Source organism: Musa acuminata, chromosome BXJ3-10 (assembly GCF_036884655.1).
Source record: "Musa acuminata AAA Group cultivar baxijiao chromosome BXJ3-10, Cavendish_Baxijiao_AAA, whole genome shotgun sequence".
Lineage (NCBI taxonomy): Eukaryota > Viridiplantae > Streptophyta > Magnoliopsida > Zingiberales > Musaceae > Musa > Musa acuminata.
In genome coordinates this window covers 32,913,954-32,937,643 of record NC_088358.1, presented here as the reverse complement: position 1 = coordinate 32,937,643, position 23,690 = coordinate 32,913,954, and the positions used below count along the sequence as shown (strand labels likewise).

At 34.8% G+C, this 23,690-nt stretch overlaps 3 protein-coding genes across 4 annotated transcripts; all 3 read right to left on the bottom strand.

The window, feature by feature from the left end:
- Nucleotides 1-1,354: 1,354 nt before the first annotated feature.
- Nucleotides 1,355-6,715, bottom strand: LOC135650694 (transcription termination factor MTERF5, chloroplastic-like). The gene is made up of 2 exons (XM_065170230.1): nt 6,645-6,715; nt 1,355-3,100 (listed from the first exon to the last, which is right to left on the bottom strand). Exon 2 carries the CDS (start codon nt 2,700-2,702, stop codon nt 1,539-1,541), a length of 1,164 nt encoding a protein of 387 aa, XP_065026302.1. The 5' UTR covers nt 2,703-3,100; nt 6,645-6,715; the 3' UTR covers nt 1,355-1,538.
- A 3,233-nt stretch (nt 6,716-9,948) lies between these two features.
- Nucleotides 9,949-13,643, bottom strand: LOC135651846 (uncharacterized). 2 transcript variants are annotated; one of them, XM_065172362.1, is made up of 2 exons: nt 13,476-13,643; nt 9,949-11,604 (listed from the first exon to the last, which is right to left on the bottom strand). In XM_065172362.1, the coding sequence occupies exon 2, from the start codon at nt 11,204-11,206 to the stop codon at nt 10,292-10,294; it is 915 nt and encodes a 304-aa protein (XP_065028434.1). In that variant the 5' UTR covers nt 11,207-11,604; nt 13,476-13,643; the 3' UTR covers nt 9,949-10,291. The 2 variants fall into 2 exon arrangements, with proteins under 2 accessions (XP_065028434.1, XP_065028435.1); XM_065172363.1 differs by having other exon boundaries at nt 13,488-13,643.
- Nucleotides 13,644-18,682: 5,039 nt separating this feature from the next.
- LOC135651851 (transcription termination factor MTERF5, chloroplastic-like) lies at nt 18,683-22,453 on the bottom strand. Its single transcript, XM_065172368.1, has 2 exons — nt 22,319-22,453; nt 18,683-20,365 (listed from the first exon to the last, which is right to left on the bottom strand). The coding sequence occupies exon 2, from the start codon at nt 19,966-19,968 to the stop codon at nt 18,805-18,807; it is 1,164 nt and encodes a 387-aa protein (XP_065028440.1). The 5' UTR covers nt 19,969-20,365; nt 22,319-22,453; the 3' UTR covers nt 18,683-18,804.
- Nucleotides 22,454-23,690: the final 1,237 nt, after the last annotated feature.

The window sequence follows — 23,690 nt, the reverse complement described above, 5'->3', positions numbered from 1 at the left end:
TTTTATCTATATAAAACACCATCAAATCGATAGTTTAAATAGGAAGCGGAATAATCAATTATGGGATCGTTGATTTTAATTTTTCAAACCTAGGAACCTCAATTAAATTACCCCTGCTCGATTACGATTTGATTTGCAATCAATCGAACCTCCGATTCTGGTTTGATTCAATTCAAACCAGTCATATTTATACCTAACTAAATGCATTGATTCAGTTGTGATTCAAACCCGTCACAACAAATCAGTTGTGATTTAGTTAGGACTAGTTATAGTTAACTAAATGCATTGAGATTTTGGGTCTATTTTGGAGTAGTATGTCATAACTTACATATGCATCCCAACAGGAGTAGTCTGTATAATCCGTTTCAAGTATCTTACTTAGATGATGATTTTATCGACCTTATAAAAATATAGATGAATTTTGTTGAGACCTAATGAAAAAGAAAAAAAGACAAAAGTAGTTAATGATGTTACAACTTAATAGGTCATTCCCTTGATAAAAAAACACGGAAGTACAGAGTGCTTGAGAAACAATTCAATAAGATAATTATTCAAAGTACTAAAGGTTATTGTTTGGTTCAAAAACTATTGCTGAAAAATGTAAACTCCGTTTGTATTTTTTTATTATCCAAAATCTTACAAATACATATCTTTTATGTCTTTTCATAATTTTTAAAAAGAAGTTTACACTCTTCAACATCATAACATCATTACTGATTTATAATCAATAGTTCCGCCACAACCATCCAACAATATATTTTGTTCACTTTTCGGAGTCTTTCCTCTTAGAAATTTTTATTAAGTTAAAATTTTAGTAACTAAACATATCACTAAAAAAATAATGATACTATTCCTTATGTTGAAGACACCAAAATGATAATACAACATTATAAGAAAAAAATGAAACACACAATTAAACGGGAGCCATGTTGGGTCTATTAGATCGCACAAGCAAAGTAAAACACACAATCTAATTATATAACAATACAGATGTGTATCAAACTTAATATAGATCAGTTGTTTAATGCGTTCCATTAAACGGTTAAACTGGACATAATTATTTAATGAGCTGAGTGTGGATATGACTACAACAAAAATGTTAGTCATATCCACATCTGTGGTTGCCTTTGAAGTATTTTCCGTCCAAGCGGCTCTTACATAATTCTTTGAGATGTCCCCATTCAAAAGGAAGGTATCCTTATTAAATTAGATCACAATCATCTAAATGACAGCACAGTTATCAATATGGCTGGCAGAATCAGGTAAATATGATAGAAACAGAAAACAAAAGCTTGATATTTTGGTTACCTTTCTTAAGTAATTGACTTTCCCCCACACCAATTTCTGAGACATCAGCATAAAAGAACGAGTACCTTTTGTTGTAGAAAACATAAATAGAAGAACAATCACCAAATCAACAGGGAAGTTATACTCCAAGAAACTCAAGGAGAATTTTAAATTGTCACAAATGTAAAATGATTAAGTTGCAGTCAGCATAAAATAGGTTTACACTTTGTCTTAAGGAAGCACTTGCAATCCTAGGTTACCGCAACAACATCGTGCTTTCCCTGCAAAGCAACAACATAGGAATCATATTGAGCAATAAATTTCTCCTTGCGTAGCAGGAAAAGGAATTTGTTTCTGAACTTCTCTTCAGATAGCAGGATGACAGATAGCAGGTCATGTCCTTTATCCAGCAATTTATTCTGATCAAGAAAATTCGTAACTTCATATCGAGGTCTCAACCTCTTCTCCAAGCTATATGTAAGAAGCATGGGATGACCAACGATATATGTCAGCTCACAACCAGCTTCCTTCATCAGGAATGTCATCTTGTCAGATAAGTTCTTCTTTGAGTAATTCCAAATGACTGGATACCTACTGAATGCAGCAATGCTGTCTGGTTGGGACCACCCAAAGCTCATCAGGGTTTCAAAAGTAGCATGAAACCTGGACCAGCTGAGGGTCATGACTGTTAAAAGTGCCTGAGGGCACATTTTACAGTCACGTGACACAACAAACTCCTCAACACGTTTGATAGATTCATTGACACAATTGTTCTTTCGACAAAAAAAACTCGGTACTACCACCAGCATCTGCGTGATGCATTGCTCACTGATGCCACATTCCCTCAAGAGAGATATATTGGGCTCAATCTTTTGAGCCAAGCTAGAAGTAAGGAGAAACATGTTCCTCCTGCTGGCTTTAATTAACCTCTCATTAGAACCAAGAAGTGACCTCCAGAAGTTGATCCTTGGTTGGATATCACTTAAACGGAGCAGAGTAGGACATGATGAAACCAGCTGAATTATTTCAGTGTCAGAAAATCCCATGTCCTGCAAAAATCTCATCCTGGGCTTCAGGGCAGTCTCTACATTAGCGAGCAACAACCTGGGTTCCCTCTGCAAAAGCTTCATGACTAGTGCATCACTCCAACCGCTCTGCTTGAAGAACTCAATGGAAGGACTTGAACTTGAAAGTTCTTTTTCACAGATGCGATCCTTGGCCCTTTTTGCAGCCTCTTTTGAGGAAAGTTCACATGACTCAAGGGGGTCGACCAACGTAAAGTTTGATCCATGATTTGAACTGTGCTCTTCGGCAGTGGAAAATCTAAACAGACTGCAGAGTTGATAGGAGGAAACATGGATGGTGGACTTGTTACATGAGAGAAGGCAAAAGAGCCTTTTCTGCACCAAAAACATTGTCTTTTGTGGCAGTATCACGTACTCTTTGCAGAAAAATACAAGAAAAGGAGTCTTATTTATGCCCTCTCCAAGTCCAAATTCCTCTTCTGCCTCAAATCAAGGATGTTGAAAACTTTCAACTAATCATCTGTCTCAGACAACATTCCTGTACCACTCGTGTTAATCCACATGCATTCAGTTCCAATCAGCCATTTCTGCCAGAGATAAGTCTCTAAATGGTGTTTGAGAGTTGATAACGAGTACCTATAATTAGTTACTCATTCTAATGCTCACAACCGGGCAATTCTCCACCACTGAAATAATGGCATCATATAACACCAGCGCACAGACACTATCTTCCACTTATTTTTATATTGTAGTTGGTGGGTTTAGACACTACCAAGCATCAGATATCCCTGTACAATTTAAAAACCATATCAAATGTGTCTTCATCAAATATGCTGCATAAGAGTGGCATAGGCATTTACCATGTCGATCGTATACAGACGATACTCATGTTTATACTTATAGGTTGAACATCAATGACTTGCAAATGGTACTACAGAATTCAGAATAACTGGAAGATGCATAATGTTTATTCTAACATCAGATTCACTAATGTCCTACAACTAAAATCTGAAACATTGGGGAGTAATTGATCCATTGCATTAAGAATGTAAAGAGATGATCTAGTTAAAAGTCTAGCAAGACTGGTAAGCAGAAAAGACACTGTTTAATTAATTAACAAGGGTAATTTGTGAGGTTCAACATGCTAAAAAGGGCATTGTTGATGATGATGAGCAACTTGACCAAAAAAAAACAACATAGCTGGAAGACCAGAGAAAGGCAATAAATTTTCTGAAAAAAGAATAAAGAGATAAGAAAACTGTCTCAATCAAGAAATGCTACTAGTTTATTTGGTTCTTTGCTGATAAAGGAAATTAATTTATGAGAAAGACTGCTCATGTAAATAACTTCAACTACAGTTAAAATAAATTATATGTTGCCACAGCTACATATCATTAATGAAGAAAAAAAAAAGCCTATATCAGTGAGAATTAGACAATAAAACCATCGTGTGCAAACGACCAAAATAATAACAAAAGCCATGATGTTCAAACAATTCATGATCATCCATATGGATGTTTTGCATCATTGAACTCTGTATAAGAAAATATCTGTAGTTAAATTATGAGCATTAATATCTCTTTCTATTGTCACCTGCAAAATCTCCTTCAAATCACCAACTAAACCAGCAAATACAAGATTTGATAATCCAAATATAAGCAGGCCTTATGAACTAGCCTCAAGGAGCAAAGATAGTTGCTTTCAGCACTACAGCAGAGAACACACTATGCTGACGTAAAGGTGTAAGGTTATACCTAACCAAATACATTGAGATTTTGGGTCTATTTTCGGGTTTGGAAATCAAGTCAAATTCTAGTTGTTGACTCAACTTGTCCTTTATATTGAGTCGATTCCTTTGTATCATTTGGGGTTTTGTGTTGAAATTTTCTGATGTGCTTGAAAAGGAAACTGCAATGCAGTAAACATAATAAGAAAACTAAGAGGTTTGATGTACCAAACGCTTCATCAAAATAAGCAGTTTCTGTTGAGAGAGCTTCTTTTGGGAAACCTAGTCAGATTAGTATTATCTTAGGTATATTTTTAATTAAAATGCTTCACATGGGGAATAGTCAGACTTGTGCATGATTCTATTGACAAATAATTATGATTTTCATTGGACAGTGACCCAATTATTGTCTCTGCTATCTCTTGTTCTATCTTTTCCGTGTTTTTATATTTTTCTCAAAGACTCCCCAATTCCCTTTGCTCTTTATAAAAGCAGCACTTCTCCTGCTGTTTATCTTAACAACAGTATTTAACTTGCATACTGTGACTTGCTATTTCTTTAAAGTAAATGCTCATGACATGCTGCTGACTGCGCGTTCTCCATAGCGACCGCGACAGCGGCGTTTTCCTTGGCGAAAGGCGGCAGCAGCGGTGGCATCATCCTCCGTCGAGCTCTTATCGATGCGGCGTTTTCCACGGAGAACGGTGGATGCTGCAGCTTCCTCTCCGTCGGCGAACGGTGACAGCGCCCGGTATCTCTCTCTTCCTCCTCTTCCTCCTCTTCCTCCTTCGCCGTTAATTATATGTGCTTTCCCTGCACATCATCAACAGTGGCTTCTTTAGCATGTTGACTTATCGGGCGCTCGGTGACTTCAATTGCTTCAGCTATTAATCTAAATCAGTGAGAATTTGCCAATAAATCCAACAAGTGCAACCAATAACAATAATATAAAAAGCCATAATATCCGAACTATTTATGCTCTGCGTAAGAAAACATATTTAGTCAAAGCATTAAAATCTCTTTCTATTGTTACCAGTATTATATTCTCCTTCAAACTAAAGCAGCAAATATAAGATTTGATCATCTAAATATTGGCAACGCATTGTATTTTGATTCGAAGAACAAGTCCAAGATTGTCGAGACAGTGGCTTTCATCTCCTACAGCAATATTCTTCGGCACTACGTGAGTGCCAACCAACGAGATTGGATGAAGTTATTGGACATTGCCCAATTCTCCTATAACTTGAAGCGGAGCTCTGCATCCAACAAGAGCCAAGAAGTGACCTCCAGAAGTTGATCCTCTGTTTGATGTCATGTAGAAGGAGCATAGTCGGACATGATGAAACCAGCTGAACTATTTCAGTGTCAGAAAATCCCATGTCCTGCAAAGATCTCAACTTGGGCTTCATGGCAGTCTCTATGTCAGCACATAGAAACCTGGGTTCCCTCTGGGTAAGCTTCAAGACTCGTGCATCACTCCAACCGCTCTGCTTAAAGAACTCAATGGAAAGACTTGAACTTGAAGATTTTGTGTGACAGGTGAGGAACTTGGCTGTTTTTGCAGCCGTTTCCGAGGAAAGTTCACATGATTGAAGGGGGTTGGCCACTGTAAAGTAGGATTTATGATCTGAAATTTGGTCTTTGGCGGTGGAAAAGCTAAGCAGACTGAAGAGTTCATAGGAAGAAACATGGATGGTGGACTTGTTAAATGGGAGAATGCAAAAGAGCCTCTTTTGCACCAAAAACATTATATTTTGAAGCAGTATCACACACTATTTGCAGAAAAACACAAGTAGTTTTATTGCTGAACTAAATATATTTTCTGTGTCTGCTTCCAACCAAAAGGAAGTTGAAAGCTTCCAACTAATCATCTGTATCGGATAACATTCCCTACCACTCACGTAAATCCACCTGCATTCAGTTCCCATTAACCATTTCTTTCAGATGTAAGCCTCTAAATGGTGTTTGAATGTTGATTAAGGGTACCATTGATCATTTACTTATTACCATGCTCACATCCAAGCTATTAACCACCACTGAAATAATGTCTTGATATGACACATGCACACTGACACTACCTTCCGCTATTTATCTATTGTAGGTAGTAGCTTTAGAAACTGTGAAGCACACTATATCCATGCAGATATTGAAAAATTATATCAAATGTATTTTCATCAAATATGCAGCATAAGAGTGACAATGGCATTTACTATGTTGATTGTATACAGATGATATTCAACTTTGTACTAATAGGTTGAACATCAGTCGATGACTTGCAATGGGTACTTCAGCACTAAGATTAGGTGGAAGATGCATAATGTTTTGTCTAACATCAGATTCACTAATGTCCTACAACTAAAACCTGTAACAGTTCAAATGAGCACTTCCAGAATAATTGATCCTTTTCAACAAGAATGTAAAGAGATGATTTTGTTATAGGTCTAACAAGACTGGTAATTAGAAAACACACTGTTTAAGAAATTAACAACAGTAATTTGTGAGGTTCAACATGCTAAAGAAGCCACTGTTGATGATGTGCAGGGAAAGCACATATAACTAACGGCGAAGGAGGAAGAGGAGGAGTAGGAGGAGTAAGAGAGAGATACCGGGCGCTGTCACCGTTCGCCGACGGAGAGGAAGCCGCAGCATGCACCGTTCTCCGTGGAAAACGCCGCAGTCGTGGTCGCTGTAGAGGAGGAGACAGTTTCACCGCTGCATTTAGGGCACGGTTGCGACTTTGAGGATGCCGTTCTCATCTGGTTCAATCGAACCTTAGTTCCAAATAGACTTGACTCGGGCTCGACACAGCCAAATCAGGCGGCACCTGGGCCGCACCCGGTCGAACTCATCCGCCCGGCCCACTTATCGGGCGCCCGGTGTCGTCAATCGCTTCAGCTATAGTATAGTAAAGAACTTTAAGCAACCTATCATTGATGAAGAAAAATTAATCATCCTTAATCCCTTCTAATATTGGACATTCTAATCATCCTTTCAATTGATATGTTTAATAGGACATCATTATTATTATTGGTTCTGTTTCATCGCTTTTATCTATTAATGCATACTTAAAACATTTTGTATTGAAGGCTGACTCCACATATACCATTGACACTAAAGTTGCTAGTATTAATCCTTAAAACTGAAAATGTTATTATGTATCATGTCCATCATTCTAGAAAACTCTATACCTATAGTGCTATCACCAAACTTTAAAAGCATTATTAGATACATAACAAACTTGAAGTTTGAGCTTTACGATCCGCTTTTAAGTCTTTGTAATAATAGTTTTTCTCCCTTACAAATTTTATTACCTTTGTTAACTTAGATCCGTAAACGGAGAAGTTTCAAAGGTATCATGTTGTCTACCATAGTTAGCATTATGTAAGTTAATAATTAATTTTTTAATATCTTTAATCTTATCACTAATATCATCGACTCCTAAACTTTCATAATAAGTGGTTAAATAATTACATAAGTCATTTAATCTATACAAAATTTAAAACCCATATAATTAAATAAATCAATAAAATTAATAATAATAATAATAATTTATCTTTTTTTTTATTTTGTAGCCATTATTGTCAAATTTAAATTATTATCATATTGATATTGTACAGTATCAATACGATAAACACTAGTTAAAGTATATGTTACCTTTTTAAAAACTTTTAAAATTTTTAAAATTATTTCACACACATTCCAATGTTGTAGATATAAACTAACATTCATAATATTATTTATAATAAAAATAAATAATAATTTATTATCTTTAAAGGATTTTTTAAATAATTCACATATGTAGAATTTCATTGGGTAGAAACACCCCTGGAAAATCTTTTGGATCTTTTGTTATTTAATTTATAAAATCTGACTTATTTTTTCATTACTTATGACCCATTAGAATGAAATAGTTTACCTAATAGGAGAAATAAAACTTTTAAGAGATGTTAGTCATTCTTATATGCATAAATTTAAAACATGACAAAGGAAAGTCGATAAACTTCTTGTAATTCCATAATAGAAGCGGTATTTACCATTGTATTACTAAAACCAATGAAAAAAAATTAAAAATCAAACAATATTTTATAAAATTTATCATTCTATAAATATTATCGACTATATGTCATTCAATAAAAACTCTAAAAGCAATAATTTATTTTGCATGGTCTAATCACTATCAACCCAATAACAATAATATGAGTACATTTGAACTCCAAATATCAATATAAATAAAAACATGATAATTATTTGTATAAAGATTATATAAAGTGCAAGCAAGAGTAATATGAAAATTCATTATGTGATATGATTTAAAGCCTATTGATAATAATCAATAAATCCAACTTGTTCATCAAAACTAAAAAATAAATATTTAACAAAAGTAAATATAGCTAATGTTTCATATTTTTTTAATAGAATAATAAAAAGTGAGATTAGTAGGGTATCTGAAAATTTACATTTGACTTTCACCATACTAACTTGTGATGGATGTTTCTTCTTAATACACTTTCAAAATATTCTATATCTTCTTCCTTCTTTGTATTTAAAAATTTGATCTCAATAATTACATATGATATAGAAGGAGCCATCAGTGAGATTAGTATAACTTGAAGATGTCGAACTTGAGTTTAGTTATCATATCTTCTTTCTTCTATATTTTTAAAAACCATCATATCAACCTCGGTGGTGAAGTGATAGCTTCCACTTGCCATCGGATTAAGAAAAGAGCATCAAAGCGTTCAAACTTCAACAAGTGCTTAATCAATGACGTGAGAAAAAATAAAAGATTTTTGGGGTATCTATAGGGTTTTTAAATTTTTTTCCTAAAATATCTTCATAACTAGCTATTATTTGCTTATTGGAAGGACTAATTTATTTTCTAATATTTAATATTTTTAATTATAAAATAACTAAAGTACCCCTAAATATAGCCAAATTGACATTCATTCGATTGTTGGTCCAAGCATAGACTATTGGGCCCAATTGTTTAAGCCCAATTATCCATCGACAACCTATTTGATCGAGGTTTTTATCTATATAAAACACAATCAAATCGATGGTTTAAATAGGAAGCGGAATAATCAATTATGGGATCGTTGATTCTAATTTTTCAAACCTAAGAACCTCAATTAAATTACCCCTGGTAGATTACGATTTGATTTGCAATCAATGAACCGTCGATTCTAGTTTGATTCAATTCAAACCAGTCAGATTTTGCAAGATTTTGAGTCTATTTTGGAGTAGCCTGTCATAACAACTAAGTGTAGAGTGCTCGAAAAATTCAATAAGACAATTATTCAAAATACTAAATGTTGTTGCTTGTTGTTTCCACAGATCTTCCTAATTGAAAGTTTCATGCTAAAGAGGCCTCGAAAAAAAAAACCTTCTTTAATTAACTCGAGATCCTCTCATGGTGAAACCTTGTGTTAGTCATTTATTTTCTAAAAAAATTAAAATAAATAATTATGTAATGAAATAAACAAATCATACTTGTCCAATAAACAGAAGAGAAGAGGAAGTGATTGTCAATAACTTGTGGAAAGGACTTGTCAATAAATTATTAACTAAAAAAATATGTCCCCATTCAAAAGGAAGGTATCCATAATTATTTATTTGAGATGTCCCCATTCAAAAGGAAGGTATCCATATTAAATTAGATCACAATCATCTAAATGACAGCACAGTTACCAAAATGCCTCCACAACAATTAACTTGAACGAGACAAAGTTGGCACCGATCGATCGACTGGCAAAATTAGCCAAAGAGGGTAGAAACAGAACACAAAAGCTTGATATTTTGGTTACCTTTCTGAAGTAATTGACTTTCCCCCACACCAATTTCTGAGATATCAGCATAAAAGAATCAGTACCTTTTGTTGTAGAAAACATAAATAGAAGAACAATCACCAAATCAACATGGAAGTTATACTCCAAGAAACCCTAGAAGAATTTAAATCGTCACAAATATAAAGTGTTTAATTTGCAGTCAGCAGGCAATAGGTCGATACTTTGTCTTAAGGAAGCACTTGCAATCCTAGTTTTTCACAACAACGTAGTGCTTTCCCCGCACAGCAACAACATAGGAATCATATTGAGCAATAAAATTCTCCTTGCGTAGCAGGAAAAGGAATTTGTTTCTGAACTTCTCTTCAGATAGCATCACGACAGATAGCAGGCTATGTCCTTTATCAAGCAATTTATTCTGATCAAGAAAATTGATAACTTCATATCGAGGCCTCAACCTCTTCTCCAAGCTATATGTAAGAAGCACAGGACGATTCCTTCATCAGGAATGTCATCTTATCACATAAGTTCTTCTTTGAGTAATTCCAAATGACTGGATGCCTCCTGAATACAGCAAGGCTGTCTGCTTGGGACCACCCAAAGCTCATCAAGGTTGCAAAGGTAGCATCAAACCTGGACCTGCTCAAGGTCATGACTGCTGAAAGTGCATGAGGGAACAATTTACAGTCACGTGACACACCCAACTCCTCAACATGTTTGATAGATTCGTTGATACATTTGTTCGTTCGACAAAAAAAACTCGGTACTGCCACCAACATCTGCGTGATGCATTGCTCACTGATGCCACCTTCCCTCAAGAGAGATATATTGGGCTCAATCTTTCGAGCCACGCTAGAAATAAGGAGAAACTTGTTCCTCCTGCTGGCTTTAATTAACCTCTCATTAGAACCAAGTAGTGACCTCCAGAAGTCGATCCTTGATTGGATATCACGTAGAAAGAGCAGAGTCGGACATGATGAAACCAGCTGAACTATTTCAGTGTCAGAAAATCCCACGTCCTGCAAAGATCTCATCCTGGGCTTCAGGAGAGTCTCTACGTTAGCATGTAGAAACCTGGGTTCCCACTGCATAAGCTTCATGACTTGTGCATCACTCCAACCACTCTGCATAAAGAACTCAATGGAAGGACTTGAACTTGAAAGTTCTTTTTCACAGAAGCGATCCTTGGCCCTTTTTGCAGCCTCTTTTGGGGAAAGTTCACATGACTCAAGGGGGTCGACCAACGTAAAGTTGGATCCATGATTTGAACTGTGCTCTTCGGCAGTGGAAAAGCTAAACAGACTGCAGAGTTGATAGGAGGAAACATGGACGGTGGACTTGTTACATGAGAGAAGGCAAAAGAGCCTCTTCTGCACCAAAAACATTGTCTTTTGAGGCAGTATCACGTACTGTTTGCAGAAAAATACAAGAAAAGTAGTCTTATTTCTGCCCTCTCCAAGTCCAAATTCAACTTCTGCCTCAAATCAAGGATGTTGAAAACTTTCAACTAATCATCTGTCTCAGACAACATTCCTATACCACTCGTGTTAATCCACATGCATTCAGTTCCAATCAGCCAATTCTTCCAGAGATAAGTCTCTAAATGGGGTTTGAGAGTTGATAACGAGTACCTATAATTAGTTACTCATTCTAATGCTCACATCCGAGCAATTCTCCACCACTGAAATAATGGCATCATATAACACCAGCACACAGACACTATCTTCCACTTATTTTTATATTGTAGTTGGTAGGTTTAGACACTACCAAGCATCCTATATCCCTGTAGCAGTTTAAAAACCATATCAAATGTATCTTCATCAAATATGCTGCATAAGAGTGGCATAGGCATTTACAATGTCGATCGTATACAGACAATACTCATGTTTATACTTATAGGTTGAACATCAATGACTTGCAAATGGTACTACAGAATTCAGAATAACTGGAAGATGCATAATGTTTTCTCTAACATCAGATTCACTAATGTCCTACAACTAAAATCTGAAACATTGTGGAGTAATTGATCCATTTCATCAAGAATGTAAAGAGATGATCTAGTTAAAAGTCTAGCAAGACTGGTAAGCAGAAAAGACACTGTTTAATTAATTAACAAGGGTAATTTGTGAGGTTCAACATGCTAAAGAAGCCACTGTTAATGATGTGCAACTTGACAAAAATTACAACAACATAGCTGGAAGACCGGAGAAAGGCAATAAATTTTCTGAAAAATGAATAAAGAGACAAGATAACTGCCTCAATCAAGAAATGCTACAAGTTTATTTGGTTCTATGCTGATAAAGGAACTTAATTTATGTTTATACTTGTAGATTGAACATCAAAGACTTGCAAATGGTACTACAGAATTGAGAATAACAGGAAGATGCATAATGTTTTCTCTAACATCAGATTCACTAATGTCCTACAACTAAAATCTGAAACATTGGGGTGTAATTGATCCATTTCATCAAGAATGATGATCTAGTCAAAAGTCTAGCAAGACTGGTAATTAGAAATGACACTGTTCAAATAACCAACTAAACTAGCAAATACAAGATTTGACAATTCAAATATAAGCAGGCCTGTGTGTTTTGAGGTACGAACAAGCCTCAAGTAGCGGAGATAGTTGCTTTCAGCACTACAGCAAAGAACACACTATGCTGACATAAAAGTGTAAGGTTATACCTAACCAAATACATTGAGATTTTGAGACAATTTTCGGGTTTCGAAATCAAGTCAAATTCTAGTTGTTTACTCAACTTGTACTTTAGATTGAGTCGAGTCCTTTGTATCATTTGGGGTTTTGTGTAGAAATTTTCTGATTGCTTGAAAAGGAAACTGCAATGCAGTAAACATAATAAGAAAACTAAGAAGTTTGATGAACCAAACACTTCATCAAAATAAGCAGTTTCTGTTGAGAGAGCTTCTATTGGGAAACCTAGTCAGATTAGTATTATCTTAGGTATAGATTTAATTAAAATGCTTCACATTAGGAATAGTCAGACTTGTGCATGATTCTATTGACAAATAATTATGATTTTCTTTGGACAGTGACCCAATTATTGTCTCTGCTATCTCTTGTTCTATCTTTTCCGTGTTTTTTTATTTTTCTCTAAGACTCCCCAATTCTCTTTGCTCTTTATAAAAGCAGCACTTCTCCTGCTTTCTATCTTAACAACAGTATTTAACTTGCATACTGTGACTTGCTATTTCTTTAAAGTAAATGCTCAAGACATGCTGCTGACTACTTGTTGGGAGGGTAGCGGGTAACTATCAGGGAGAAGGAAAGGGGACGGGAAGATGTATAGAGAGGGCGAAGAGGGGTGTAGAGGAGGGAGACGGGGGCTTGTCGGGGGCTGTCGGGGCCGGAGCAAGATAATGGAGAGGGGGCTGTCGGGTCCGGAGTAGGAAAACTGAGAGGGGACCGTTGGGATCGGAGTAGGAAAACGTGGGGCGGGGACTGTGATGAAGTGGAGGAGGGGGAGGGATCGGGGAAGAGGGGCGGGGGGCTGCGATGAACGGGTGAAAGAGGGAGGAGGAGGATGGTGTCGGGGAAGCGGGAGAGCTGCGACGAAAGGGGGAAGAGGGAGGAGGAGGGAGGAGAAGGGATTGTGTGACGGCGAAGGAGGAGGAGGAGGAGTAAGAGAGAGATACCGGGCGCTGTACCGTTCGCTGACGGAGAGGAAGCCGCAGCATCCACCGTTCGCCGAGGAAAACGCCGCAGCGATAAGAGCTCGACGGAGGAAAATGCCGCCGCCGCTGCCGGCTCTAGCCAAGGTACACGCCGAAGTTGCAGTGGCTGTGAATATGGAGACATTTTCACCGCTGCATTTAGGGCACGGGTGCGAATTTTGAGGTCGCCGTTCTCATCTGGTTCAATCGAACCAGAGCCTCAAATTGACTTGACTCGTGCTCGACAGAACCTGATTCAGGCATGCGCCTGGGCTGCACCCGGTTGAACTCTCACGCCCGGCCCACTCATCGGGCTCTCATTGACTTCAATGGCTTCAGCTGTAGTAAAGAACTTTCTCTCAATAAAGCCATAATCTAAATCAGTGAGAATTTGCCAATAAAGCCAACAAGTGCAAACAATCACACTAATAACAATAGCCATAAAATATCCGAACTATTTATGCTTTGTGTAAGAAAACATATATATATATATAGTCAAATTTAAAGCATTCAAATCTCTTTCTACTGTTACAAGTACATTGTCCTTCAATTCACAAACTAAACCAGCAAATATAAAATTTGATGATTTAAATATAAGTTATATTTAAGACTTAGTCACCATTTCAGAATCATCCATTTCAAAAATTGTGAATTCAAAATTTGGAATAAAAATCGAATCGGCAAGAATTGGTTTCGGTTTGATCCATTTCGATTCAAGTTTGAACCAATATTTTTTTTTTATTATTTTATTTAAAAAATAATTTATAAAATAATTTATTAATATTTTTTTAATATTTGAAGACAATGGATGTATGATTTTTTAATTTTATAAAAAATCGAATCCGCAAAAATTGGTTTCGGTTTGATCCATTTCGATTCTAGTTTGAACCAATATTTTTTTATTATTTCATTTAAAAATAATTTATAATATAAAAAAAATTTATATTTTTTAAAATTTTTGAAGACAATGGATGTATAACTATAATGAGTATAAATATATAATGATATAATAAATTATTTGATGTAAAATTATGTAACATTTTATAAATATTTAATCCTTATTTATAAATAAAATTTTTGTTTTCGCATATGGTCTCTTAGTTCTATTTCGTCGTCTTTATCTATTCATCAATATATGCTTGAGATTTAATTAATTAGATGGGCATGCTTAATCTACTTTCATCTATGATCCTTTCTTTTATGTTCAAATCTTGATCCATAACTATCATCGGTACTAAGGTTGCTAGTATTCATTATCGACATTGAAAATGATATTATATATCATGTCCATGATCTTATAATAGAAAACTCTATACTTATAGTATTGTCACCAAATTCAAAAGAAGTTGTTAGATACATATTAAGCTTGTGTTTGATGATCCCTTTGATTTTTTAATCTTTGTAACAATAGTTTTTCTCCCTTACAAATTTTGTTATCTCCAATGACTTGATCCATTGATGGAGAAGTTTGAAAGGTACCATGTTGTCTACTATAGTTAGCACTATAATAGTTATATAAGTTAACAATTAATTTTTTAATATCTCTAATTTTATGACCAATATTATTGACCGCTAAACTTTCATAATAAATGGTTAAATAATTGAATAATTACTAAAGTCATATGTAATTAAATATGTAATTAAATAAATCGATAGAATTAAAAAAATAATTTATCCTTTTTTAATTTTATAATCACTATTGTCATATTTAAATTATTATCATATTGATATTCTTATAATTCACCAAGCATATTAATGCAAACAACCAAAAAAATATGCACAGTAAGATAATAAACACCAGTAAAAGTATATATTACATTATTAAACAGTTTCAAAATCTTTAAAATTTTATCCCACACATTCCAATGTTGCAAATATAAGCGAACTTTCATAATATTATTTGTAATAAAAATATATAATAACTATTTATATTCAAAATATTTTTTAAAGAGTTTATATATTGAATTCCATCAGGTAAAAACATCGCTAGAAAATCTTCTAATCTTTTTATCATTTAAATTATAAAATCTGCCTTATTTTTTTCATTAACTTCACAAGAATAAAATAGCTTGCTTAATAGGAGATATAGATGTGTGCATATTATTACCTACCCTGATAATTGTTCACTTAATACAATTAAACTGTTACTATATAAAAAAAATAGAGATACAACCAATTAAACTGTTACTATAAAAAAAATTAGAGATACAACCAACAACGTAGCTCAAATTTAAGTCTCTGAATTAGCTGCAACATAGGAATCATATAGAGGAATAAATTTCTCCTCGCCTAGCAGGAAAAGAAATTTCTTTCTGAACTTCTCTAAAAGCAATAATTTATTTTGCATGGTCCAATCACTATCAATCCAATAACAATAATATGAGTACATTTGAACTCCAAATATCAATATAAATAAAAACATGATAATTATTTTTATAAAGATTATATAAAGTGCGAGCAAGAGTGATATGAAAATTCATTATGTAATATGATTTAAAGCCTGTTGATAATAATCAATAAATCCAACTTGTTCACCAAAACTAAAAAATAAATATTTAACAAAAAAATAAATATAGCTAATGTTTCATTATTTTTTCAATAGAATAATAAAAAAGTGAGATTAGTAGGGTATCTGAAAATTTACGTTTGACTTTCACCGTGGATGTTTCTTCCTAATATACTTTCAAAATATTCTATATCTTCTTTCTTCTTTATATTTAAAAATTTGATCTCAATAATTACATATGATATGGAAGGAGCCATCGGTGTTTCAGACATTTTTAAAGTATAACTTAGAAGATGTCTAACTTGAGTTTGGTCATCATATCTTCTTCCTTCTATATTTTTAAAAGCCATCGTATCAACATCTTAACATCAACATTGATATGTTGGTTTTCTTGAATTAACAAGATCTAATTTCCAAAAGCCTCTTATATGGTAAAGTGATAGCTTCCACTTGCCATCGGATTAAGAAAAGAGCATCAAACCGTTCAACCTTCAACAAGTAATCTGGAAAAAAATAAAAGATTTTTGGGGTATCTATAGGATTTTTAAATTTTTTTTCCTAAAATATCTTCATAACTAGCTATTATTTGCTTATTGGAAGGACTAATTTATTTTCTAATTTTTAATATTTTAATTATAAAATAATTAAAGTACCCCTAAATATAGCCAATTTGACATTCATTCGATTGTTGGTCCAAGCACAGACTATTGGGCTCAATTGTTTAAGCCCAATTATCCATCGACAATCTATTTGATCGAGGTTTTTATCTATATAGAATACCATCAAATAGATGGTTTAAATAGGAAGCAGAATAATCAATTATGGGATCATTGATTCTAATTTTTCAAACCTAGGAACCTCAATTAAATTACCCCCGGTAAATTACGATTTGATTTGCAATCAACCGTCGATTCTGGTTTGATTCAATTCAAACCAGTCATATTTATACCTAAATAAATGCATTGATTATGTTGTGATTCAAAACCGTCACAACAAACCAGTTGTGATTTAGTTAGGACTAGTTATACTTAACTAAATGCAGTAGTATGTCATAACTTACATATACATCCCAACAGAAGTAGTTTGTCATAATTAGTTTCAAGTATCTTACTTAGATGATAACTTTACCTTACAGAAATATAGATGATTTTTGTTGAGGCCTAATGAAAAAGAAAAAAAAAGACAAAAGTAGTTGATGATGCTGCAATTTAATAGGTCCTTCCTATGATAAAAAACACGTATGTATAAAGTGCTCGAGAAACAATTCAATAAGATAATTATTTAAAGTACTAAAGGATATTGTTTGGTTCAAAAACTATTGCTGAAAAATGTAAACTCCATTTGTATTTTTTTATTATCCAAAATCTTACAAATACAAATCTTTTATGTCTTTTCACAATTTTTAAAAAGAATTTTACACTCTTCAACATCATAACCTGATTTATAATCAATAGTTCCCCCACAATCATCCAACAATATATTTTGTTCACTTTTCTACTCTTTCCTCTTATAATTTTTTATTAAGTTAAAATTTTAGTAACTAAACATATCACTAAAAAAATAATGATACTATTCCTTATGTTGAAGACACCAAAATGATAATACAATAGTATAAGAAAAAAATGAAGTTTCATAACATAATAGAAGCAAAAATTACATATACTATTCTCTTGAATTCTTAGTAGTCAATGTTTATATATTCTTCAAAAGAATAGCAACAGTTATCTTTTAAATTCTTCGGGAACTTCTGAAAACAATCTTACACTCTTCAGCATTATTGTTAGCTTATAATCCGTAGTCGCTCAACAACCATCCAATAATCTTCTCTATCCAATCTTTTGAATCTTTCCTCTTAGAATCTTTAGTTAAATTAAAATTTTGTCAACTAAACATATTATAAAAAATAATAATACTGTTTCTTATATTTAAGACACTAAAATGATAATACAACATTACATTAAAAAAAACAGAAGCTTCATAACTTACTGTAGATATATGCCATAGATGTGTTCATTTTATTACCTACCTGGTAATTGTTCTCTTAATATAATTCAACTATTATTATCAAAAAATAGATATGCACCCAATGCAGCTCAAATTCAATAATCATTCTGGGTATGAATTCAAACATAAACATAAATGATCCAAAATGCATGGGCGTTAATAGTTAAATAAAACAAAATACGGGAGCCACATTGGGTCTATTAGATCGCAAAAGCAAAGTAAAACACACGATCTAATTATATAACAATACAGATGTGTATCAAACTTAATATAGATCGGCTGTTTAATGCGTTCGATTAAACAGTTAAACTGGACTTAATTATTTAATGAGCGAGTGTGGATATGACTACAACAAAAATGTTAAAGAGTCATACCCACATCTGTGGTTGCCTTTGAAGTATTTTCCGTCCAAGCGGCTCTTACATAATTCTTTGAGATGTCCCCATTCAAAAGGAAGGTATCCTTATTAAATTAGATCACAATCATCTAAATGACAGCACAGTAATCAATATGGCTGCCAGAATCAGGTAAATATGATAGAAACAGAACACAAAAGCTTGATATTTTGGTTACCTTTCTTAAGTAATTGACTTTCCACCACACCAATTTCTGAGACATCAGCATAAAAGAATGAGTACCTTTTGTTGTAGAAAACATAAATAGAAGAACAATCACCAAATCAACATGGAAGTTATACTCCAAGAAACTATTGCAGAATTTAAATTGTCACAAATATAAAGTGTTTAATTTGCAGTCAGCATGCAATAGGTTACACTTTGTCTTAAGGAAGCACTTGCAATCCTAGTTTTCCGCAATAACGTCATGCTTTCCCTGCACAGCAACAACATAGGAATCATATTGAGCAATAAATTTCTCGTTGCGTAGCAGGAAAAGGAATTTGTTTCTGAACTTCTCTTCAGAGAGCAGGATGACAGATAGCAGGTCATGTCCTTTATCCAGCAATTTATTCTGATAAAGAAAATTCATAACTTCATATCGAGGTCTCAACCTCTTCTCCAAGCTATATGTAAGAAGCACGGGATGACCAATGATATATGTCAGCTCACAACCAGCTTCCTTCATCAGGAATGTCATCTTGTCAGATAAGTTCTTCTTTGAGTAATTCCAAATGACTGGATACCTCCTGAATGCAGCAAGGCTGTCTGGTTGGGACCACCCAAAGCTCATCAGGATTGCAAAAGTAGCATGAAACCTAGACCAGCTCAGGGTCATGACTTTTAAAAGTGCATGAGGGAACATTTTACAGTCACGTGACACACCCAACTCCTCAACATGTTTGATAGATTCGTCGATACATTTGTTCGTTCGACAAAAAAAACTCGGTACTGCCACCAACATCTGCGTGATGCATTGCTCACTGATGCCACATTCCCTCAAGAGAGATATATTGGGCTCAACCTTTCGAGCCACGCTAGAAGTAAGGAGAAACATGTTCCTCCTGCTGGCTTTAATTAATCTCTCATTAGAACCAAGTAGTGACCTCCAGAAGTCGATCCTTGGTTGGATATCACGTAAATAGAGCAGACACGGACATGATGTAACCAGCTGAACTATTTCAGTGTCAGAAAATCCCATGTCCTGCAAAGATCTCATCCTGGGCTTCAGGATAGTCTCTACGTTAGCACGTAGAAGCCTGGGTTCCCTCTGCAAAAGCTTCATGACTAGTGGATCACTCCAACCGCTCTGCTTGAAGAACTCAATGGAAGGACTTGAACTTGAAAGTTCTTTTTCACAGATGCGATCCTTGGCCCTTTTTGCAGCCTCTTTTGAGGAAAGTTCAAATGACTCAAGGGGGTCGACCAACGTAAAGTTGGATCCATGATTTGAACTGTGCTCTTCGGCAGTGGAAAAGCTAAACAGACTGCAGAGTTGATAGGAGGAAACATGGACGGTGGACTTGTTACACGAGAGAAGGCAAAAGAGCCTCTTCTGCACCAAAAACATTGTCTTTTGAGGCAGTATCACGTACTGTTTGCAGAAAAATACAAGAAAAGTAGTCTTAATCTGCCCTCTCCAAGTCCAAATTCCTCTTCTACCTCAAATCAAGGATGTTGAAAACTTTCTACTAATCATCTGTCTCAGACAACATTCCTATACCACTCGTGTTAATCCACATGCATTCAGCTCCAATCAGACATTTCTTCCAGAGATAAGTCTCTAAATGGTGTTTGAGAGTTGATAACGAGTACCTATAATTCGTTACTCATTCAAATGCTCACATCAGAGCAATTCTCCACCACTGAAATGCTGGTATCATATAACACTAGAGCACAGACACTATCTTCCACTTATTTTTATATTGTAGTTGGTGGGTTTAGACACTACCAAGCATCCTATATCCCTGTAGCAATTTAAAAACCATATCAAATGTATCTTCATCAAATATGCTGCATAAGAGTGGCATAGACATTTACAATGTCGATCGTATACAGACGATACTCAAGTTTATACTTATAGGTTGAACATCAATGACTTGCAAATGGTACTACAGAATTCAGAATAACTGGAAGATGCATAATGTTTTCTCTAACATCAGATTCACTAATGTCCTACAACTAAAATCTGAAACATTTCAAATGAGCACTACCAGAGTAATTGATCCATTTCATCAAGAATGTAAAGAGATGATCTAGTTAAAAGTCTAGCAAGACAGGTAAGCAGAGAAGACACTGTTTAATTAATTAACAAGGGTAATTTGTAAGGTTCGACATGCTAAAAAGGGCATTGTTGATGATGATGAGCAACTTGACAAAAAAAAAAAAACAACATAGCTGGAAGACCAGAGAAAGGCAATAAATTTTCTGAAAAATGAAAAAAGAGATAAGAAAACTGCCTCAATCAAGAAATGCTACTAATTTATTTGGTTCTATGCTGATAAAGGAACTTAATTTATGAGAAAGATTGGTCATGTAAATAACTTCAACAACAGTAAAAAAAAATTATATGTGGCATCAGCTAAATATCAATAATGAAGAAAAAAAAAGCCTAGATCAGTGAGAATTTGCCAATAAAACCAGCAAGTGCAAACAACCACAATAATAACAAAAGCCATGATGTCCAAACTATTCATGATCAGCCATATGGATCTTCTGCATCATCGAACTCTGTATAAGAAAATATCTGTAGTTAAAGTAAGAGCATTCAAATCTCTTTCTGTTGTTACTGGAAAAGGCCCCTTCAAATCACCAACTAAACCAGCAAATACAAGATTTGACAATTCAAATATAAGCAGGACTGTGTGTTTTGAGGTACGAACAAGCCTCAAGTAGCTGAGATAGTTGCTTTCAGCACTACAGCAGAGAACACACTATGCTGACATAAAGGTGTAAGGTTATACCTAACCAAATACATTTGAGATTTTGGGTCTATTTTCAGGTTTGGAAATCAAGTCAAATTCTATTTGTTTACTCAACTTGTAGTTTAGATTGAGTCGAGTCCTTTGTAACATTTGGGGTTTTGTGTTGAAATTTTCTGATGTGCTTGAAAAGGTTTGATGAACCAAACACTTCATCAAAATAAGCAGTTGCTGTTGAGGGAGCTTCTTTCGGGAAACCTAGTCAAATTAGTATTATCTTAGGTATATTTTTAATTAAAATGCTTCACATGAGGAATAGTCCGACTTGTGCATGATTCTATTGACAAATAATTATGATTTTCTTTGGACAGTGACCCAATTATTGTCTCTGTTATCTCTTGTTCTATCTTTTCCGTGTTTTTGTTTCTTTTTCTCTAAGACTTCCCAATTCTCTTTGCTCTTTATAAAAGCAGCACTTCTCCTGCTGTCTATCTTAACAACAGTATTTAACATGCATACTGTGACTAGCTATTTCTTCAAAGTAAATGCTCATGACATGCTGCTGACTGCTTGTTGGGAGGGTAGCGGATAACTATCAGGGAGTAGGAAAGGGGAGGGGAAGATGTATAGAGAAGGCGAAGAGGGGTGTAGAGGAGGGAGACGGGGGCTTCTCGGGGGCTGTCCGGGCCGGAGCAAGATAATGGAGTTGGGGCTGTCGGGTCCGGAGTAGGAAAACGGAGAGGGGACCGTTGAGATCGGAGTAGGAAAACGAGGGGCGGGGACTGTAATGAAGTGGAGGAGGGGGAGGGATCGAGGAAGAGGGGCGGGGGGCTTCGATGAACGGGTGAAAGAGGGAGGAGGGGGGAGAAGGGAGGAGGAGGATGTTGTCGGGGAATCGGGAGAGCTGCGACGAATAGGGGAAGAGGGAGGAGGAGGGAGGAGAAGGGATTCTGCAACGGCGATGGACGAGGAAGAGGAGGAGGAGTAAGAGAGAGATACCCGGCGCTGTACCGTTCGCTGACGGAGAGGAAGCCGCAGCATCCACCGTTCTCCGAGGAAAACGCCGCAGCGATAAAAGCCCGACGGAGGAAGATGCCGCCGCTTCAGCCGCCTTTCGCCAAGTAAAACGCCGCATTCGCGGTCGCTATATAGGAGGAGACAGTTTGACCGCTGCAGTTAGGGCACGGGTGGGAATTTTGAGAATGCCATCTCATCTGGTTCAATCGAACCAGAGGTCCAAATTGACTTGACTCGGGCTCGACGCAACCTGAATCACGCGGGCGCCTGGGCTGCACCCGGTTGAACTCGCTCGCCCGGCCCACTTATCGGGTGGCCGGTGACATCAATGGCTTCAGCTGTAGTAAAGAACTTTCTCAATAAAACCATAATCTAAATCAGTGAGAATCTTCGCTGGCATAATCAAAATCAGTGAGAATTTGCCAATAAAGCCAACAATTGCTAACAATCACACTAATAACGAAAAGCCGTAATATCCGAACTATTTATGCTCTATGTAAAAAACATATGTAGTCAAACTTAAAGCATTCAAAACTCTTTCTACTGTTACAAGTAAATTGTCCTTCAATTCACAAACTAAACCAGCAAATATAAGATTTGATGATTTAAATATAAGTTATATTTAAGACTTAGTCACCATTTCAGAATCATCCATTTCAAAAATTGTCAATTCAAAATTTGGAATAAAAATCTTAAGTTTTTATTATTTCATTTAAAAATAATTTATAATATAAAAAGTTTTATAATTTTTTAAAATTTTTGAAGACAATGGATGTATAACTATAATAAGTACAAGTATATAATGATATAATAAAATATTTGATGTAAAATTATGTTAAATTTATAAATATTTAATCCTTATTTATAAATAAAATTTTTATCCTTCTATTTCATCTGTCTTTATCTAATCATCAATAGATTTAACTAATTAAATGGGCATGGTTAATCTACTTTCATCTAGGATTTATTCTTTTATGTTCAAATCTTGATCCATAACTATCATCCATACTTATTCTTTTATGTTCAAATCTTGATCCATAACTATCATCCATACAAAGGTTGCTAGTATTCATCATCAACATTGAAAATGATATTATCACACACATTCCAATGTTGCAAATATAAGCAATCTTTCATAATATTATTTGTAATAAAAATATATAATAACTATTTATATTCAAAATATTTTTTAAATAGTTTATACATTGAATTCTATAGACAGAAACATCTCTAGAAAATCTTTTGATCTTTTTATCATTTAAATTATAAAATCTTTCTCATTTTTTCGTTAACTTCACAGGAAGAAAATAGCTTACTTAATAGGAGATATAGATGTGATCATATTAGTAATTGA